This window comes from Chaetura pelagica, unplaced genomic scaffold (genome assembly GCF_000747805.2).
Source record: "Chaetura pelagica isolate M959 unplaced genomic scaffold, ChaPel_1.0 scaffold538, whole genome shotgun sequence".
NCBI lineage: Eukaryota > Metazoa > Chordata > Aves > Apodiformes > Apodidae > Chaetura > Chaetura pelagica.
The window spans coordinates 54,397-59,715 of record NW_009954103.1 but is presented as its reverse complement, the minus strand read 5'-3'; the positions used below and the strand labels follow the sequence as shown (position 1 = coordinate 59,715).

At 41.5% G+C, this 5,319-nt stretch overlaps 1 protein-coding gene across 1 annotated transcript; it reads right to left on the bottom strand.

The window, feature by feature from the left end:
• Positions 1 to 4,610: 4,610 nt before the first annotated feature.
• LOC104392990 (histone H2A.J) lies at positions 4,611 to 5,113 on the bottom strand. Its single transcript, XM_010002435.1, has one exon. It carries the CDS (start codon positions 5,108 to 5,110, stop codon positions 4,721 to 4,723), a length of 390 nt encoding a protein of 129 aa, XP_010000737.1. The 5' UTR covers positions 5,111 to 5,113; the 3' UTR covers positions 4,611 to 4,720.
• Positions 5,114 to 5,319: the final 206 nt, after the last annotated feature.

The window sequence follows — 5,319 nt, the reverse complement described above, 5'->3', positions numbered from 1 at the left end:
AAAGAGCAGGGAGTGAGAGAGGGAGCAGAGGGAGTCAGGCCTTAAGCGGCTGGGAAAATTGTCTGTGAGGGGCTCCGGTGGGATTTGCTTCCACCTGAAGCTCTTACGAAGGCAACTAGAGGAGGCTGCTGGGAAGAGCACGAGAAACAGTCCGAGTTTTTCCTCTTCGCCCACCCCAAGGGCAGCACCGTCCTCAGGGCGCCGGGGTCGCTCCCGGGAGCTGCCGGCCGCTTAGAGAAATGGTCGGTAACGTGCAGCTGGATCCAGTAAGGGAAACAACATGAAAGGTATAAGCAGCTGGGTGTCTGTACGACATTTAAAAGTTGAACCATAACCAGGCTTTTTTTCCTCATTTGAGGAATCCAGAAATCTTGCTGTGACTTTTTTGACTCACTTGCTAACGAGCCTGTCACCCTTGAGTCTTACAGTTGCTGGATCCTATTTGTAAGGTGAAGAACATACACTGAAATTTACGAGTCTATATGTTTATATTAAATGTGTTAAGATTTTATATTTACATACACACTCAGAATAAAAGTGATATGTCTTCAGTACCTGCCAATTGTTATATTATTAGTATTTTGTGCACTTCAAGTTTGCCTCTTTAAAGTGATTTTTATATTTTAAAAATTTTACAGTTGTTTATGGAATTTCATTCCTGAACAAAATTTATAGAATTTAGACAACATCTCCAGAATATTTATTGACAGGATATATTACTTAGATTCGAGATAAAACATGATTGACATATTACCTAACAGGTGTCCAAAATTATGTGGGGTTTTCTATGTTTATAATTACTACTATGTATTCCATTTTCATTCAAACTGGTATTTTAAACAATTTAAAGTAAAATATTTGCCACTGAAATATATATAACACGGGCCATCAGAAGTCACTTTAATTTAATTATGGACAGTTTTTGAACAAACAGAATAAACTACAACTGTTAATAACCTAACTCGAAGGATTGTCACTAGTGGTCCTACCAGTCTAGTTCCCAGCATTACCAGTTGGCTCCACAAAGTCTGCTTTGTTCATTATATCTGAAGGTCTAGATATTATTCCTGCGGCATTGAAAAACAAACTTCTGAACATTCAGAAAACCTAAACCAATTACAGGAAACCTTTTAGTGTATAAAACTAATGGTTTCTTTATAACTCTTCTTAAATGCAGGATGAGTATACTAGTATAACTTTTCTCTCTAGCAGTATAACCAGTGAAATACTTGGCAAATCATCTTTCAAAGTGCCCTGGCAGAAATGAGTGGGGAGGAGGCTGGAAACAGTAGTTTATGGATTAATCAACTTCAGAGCCCTTTCCCCAAAGTGGGAGCACATTTGATATATTTTAATGTCATGCTTTCTCGAAGGCTGTCTTGTCTGTAGGTTTCTACATGTGGCCATAGACGTGTTTCCTAAGTGCTTCTGTGAGTGACACAGCCAGGTTTTTTTCATGGACCAGAAAGTTGTCTTAGACAAAACCAATTAAAGTGGAAGGAAAATTTGGCTGCTGAATCTATTTTCTACTGAAGTTGCTTTTACTCTGGATAAAGACAATAATTAATATTCAGATCAAAATTTATAATCCAATTCCCAGATTATGGGAACTAAATTTTGCTCTTGCGTTTGGACACATAGTATTAGGAGTTAAACAAGAAAGCAAAGTTTTGCAAAACTGTCTTCCATTAATAAAAATCTGTATGTTTTCATGTGTGATTTAATTAGGACAGTTGCCCTATTTCCTCTTTGAACTGTAATAAGGAAACTGCATTTTTTGTTGTTGTTGCAGTAAGGCAGAATCTCACCGTGACTGCACAAAAATGGACATAATAAGAAAAAAAAAAAATAAATTAAATCACCACATCGATGTATTATATCTAACTATGAGGTTTCTTTTAATGTTCTGGAGAGCTTATATGGCCATTTAAATCCATATCTCTATCTGCTACAACTGTACTACTACTAATAACAACAATATGCAAATTAAATAAAATCTTTTTAATATATTACTTTTTTCTTAACATTGCCAGCAAAGTAAAGGTGAAAAGGGATACAAAAGCCTCTCATCTCATTTTTTAAACTCTGCAGTTCTAAGACTTGATCTATAGACTGACATTATTAAGTTAGCCCAAAACATAACTCTCTATAGCTTTTGAGGGAGATTGGTTGGAGTTCTTTGGAATGTCCAGGTGTACTGGAACACAACGGTGCAGCTAAGGGCACCATATGGTATGGAATTTCTCTTTACTGCTGTTTGTTGTATATGCCAATGAAAGGAAACTAATTTATTTAAACTTGGTTTGTTGTTTCATCCATAGGAATTTGCTTGAAAGCCACGAGCTCTTAACACCAATAGGCTTGCCAGAACTCTCGTAATATACTTCATCTGACTTATAGGACATGTACATTTATTTTTGAGACCTCATCGTTGTGATGGCAGCACAGGGTTCACAACTGAAAAAAACCACTAGTGACCAAGAACAAAATTAGGGAATGCTAAGAAGTGAGCCTCAGTATCACAGAGGGTGAAACTCCAGTTACCGAGGTGAGCAGAGCTGTAAGTGAAATAAAAAATATTTCAAATAAAATTCTGAAGAAACTAATGAGTTTCTGGGCAGATGTCATGAATAATTTGGAAAGATGTGCTGGACTGACTTTCATTATCAGAGAAGGACAGGGCCCTCTCCTATGGTTTTAACTCTGTTTTTTACATATAGGACTTTGTTCATGGAGAAAACCCACTCCTGGATACAGATACTCCACCTTGATGGGCTTTCTCTGGAATTCCAGTGCTTTAATCTAGATGTTCTCTTGTGGCCCAGAAAGGCCACCATATCCTGAGCTGCATAAAAAGCAGCAGGCCAAGGGAAGTAATTCTCCCCCTCTGCTCTGCTGAGACGCCACCTGCAGTACTGCATCCAGTTCTGGGGTCCTCAGCACAAGGAAGATATGAAGTAGTTTAGAGAAGGTCCAGAGGAGGGCCACTAAAATGATCAGAGGGCTGGAACACCTCTCCTGGGAGGTCAGACTAAGAAACCTGGAATGGTTCAGTCTGGAGAAGTGTCTGGGAAGATCTTATTGCAGACTTTCAATACAGAAAGACAGAGAGACTTTCTACCAAGGCCTGTAGTGACAGGACAAGGGGCAATGATTTTAAATTAAAGAAGATAGGATTTAAGTTAGATAAAAGGAAGAAAGGTTTTGCAATGAGGGTGGTGAGACACTGGAACAGGTTTCCCAGAACAGCTGTAGATGATTCCTCCTTGTTAGTGTTCAAAGCCAGGTTGGATGGGGCTTGGAGCAACTTGGTCTAGTAGGAGGTGTCCCTGCACATTCAGGGAAGTTGGAACTAGGTGAACTTTCATAGCCCATTACAACCCAAACTGCTCTATAATTGTGATCTTCTGACACAAAAATATGCAGGTATCTGTTTTGGAAACTAAATACAGAAGACTTGTGCATGTTAAGGCACAGTTTTTTGTATTATAATAGTTCTTCAAGAAGAGAAATAAGTGTCAGGATGTATGCAGCTGCAGCTAATGAAGATAAATAAAATAGCATCCTGAAAACATTACAGCTCTAAATGTATCCACTTGCAAACAGAATCCTGAGGCAGAAATACTCCTACCAAGTCAGAACAGTCTGGTCTTCTCCACAAGTGATCCACTGATGTTCCACTTCAGCAGTGATATGGTCCTACATAAAAGCTTTCCTGCTACAGCCTGGGGATGCAGAAGAAACATGCAGGAGGTAGTATCTTTAGGTGCTATTTTCCTTCCTGCAGGCCCAGAGCATTCCTCCTTCTCCCCATGACTGGGGAAGGCACAGGTGAGTGTTACTCCCAGCTACAGGGTGCTGCAGACAGTCATGGGCATCTTCTGGGAACATCCTAGCAAGGGGAATCAGCTAGACAGTTTTTCTCATAGTTAATAACAGCAATTCTAAAAATCTTTTAACAGGTTTTTTTTTAGGTGATACTTGTGCCAGAAATGTAGAATATTAATTCAAATAGTATTGCCTGCTGTTAACTCACGTAACAAGAGGAATAACACAGTGTGGAAATTTGGAAGAGTGGCAAGTGTAAAAATTCCACTATAACTGAAACACAGCAGGAGATTCTTCTGAATGGAAACATGCTACACTGCTGCAGGTCTGGCTGCTTAATAATCTAGAACAAAATGAGCCACTTCCCCTAAACCATTTCTCATTTAATTCACAAGTAACATGAAGTCACAAGGAAGCTTTACATCTTTTGAAGAACAAAGGCCCACAGAGGAAGCCTTGTTTCATTCTCAGATTTACTTATGTGCCTTTGGGTTGGTCTTCTATTTATTTTCATGCTGTGCAGCTTTCTCCACTTCTAACCACCTTTTTCTCTCTCTCCCCCTCCCACACACCATAGTCTGTAAAGTCATGCGAGTTGAGCAGATTCAACATTAAGAACAAGTGGTTTAGTTACAAGACAAGCAGCAAAATATATAATTAAAAATATAACTAGTACTCTTTAATTAAAAACAAGTTAGAAACAGTTGGACAGAAACAAAATTTTAAAACATTACCACAGCAGATTCAGTTCTGTAATAAAAGCAGCATTAAAGAAACATCAAAACACTTCAGTAAGTAAAAGGACCCAGCTCTTTTCTGACTGTGTGGGTGGCTCTGAAAAGAGCCTTTGGGTTTAATATGTTGCAAAAAGTCCAAGCTTTACTCGCCGAACTTATTTGCTTTTAGCCTTGTGGCTCTCAGTCTTCTTGGGCAGCAGCACGGCCTGGATGTTGGGCAGCACCCCGCCCTGCGCGATGGTCACCTTGCCCAGCAGCTTGTTGAGCTCCTCGTCGTTGCGGATGGCCAGCTGCAGGTGGCGGGGGATGATGCGCGTCTTCTTGTTGTCGCGGGCCGCGTTGCCCGCCAGCTCCAGGATCTCGGCCGTCAGGTACTCCAGCACGGCCGCCATGTAGACGGGAGCTCCAGCCCCGACCCGCTCCGCCTCGTTGCCCTTGCGGAGCAACCGGTGGACGCGGCCCACCGGGAACTGCAGCCCGGCCCGCGACGAGCGCGACTTCGCTTTCGCCCGGACTTTACCTCCCTGCTTCCCGCGGCCGGACATGGCTTCAGCACCTGTAAAACTTCAACCTCTCCTCCCCGAACCTGGCTGAAAAAATCTCACTGACGCAACGCTTCTTCCCTTTTTATCCCTTCCCTGGGCGGGATTGGTTCGTGCTGATTGGCTGCAACCAGGCTTTGCTTGTGCAGCCAATGAGAAGGCGAATCGAATCGTGACCAATCACCGGTAGGGACAAGCCCCCCCCGTGGCAA

Bases quoted from the DNA above. Each gene is read 5' to 3' on its own strand.
- LOC104392990 (XM_010002435.1), bottom strand. From the start codon at position 5,110: ATGTCCGGCCGCGGGAAGCAGGGAGGTAAAGTCCGGGCGAAAGCGAAG.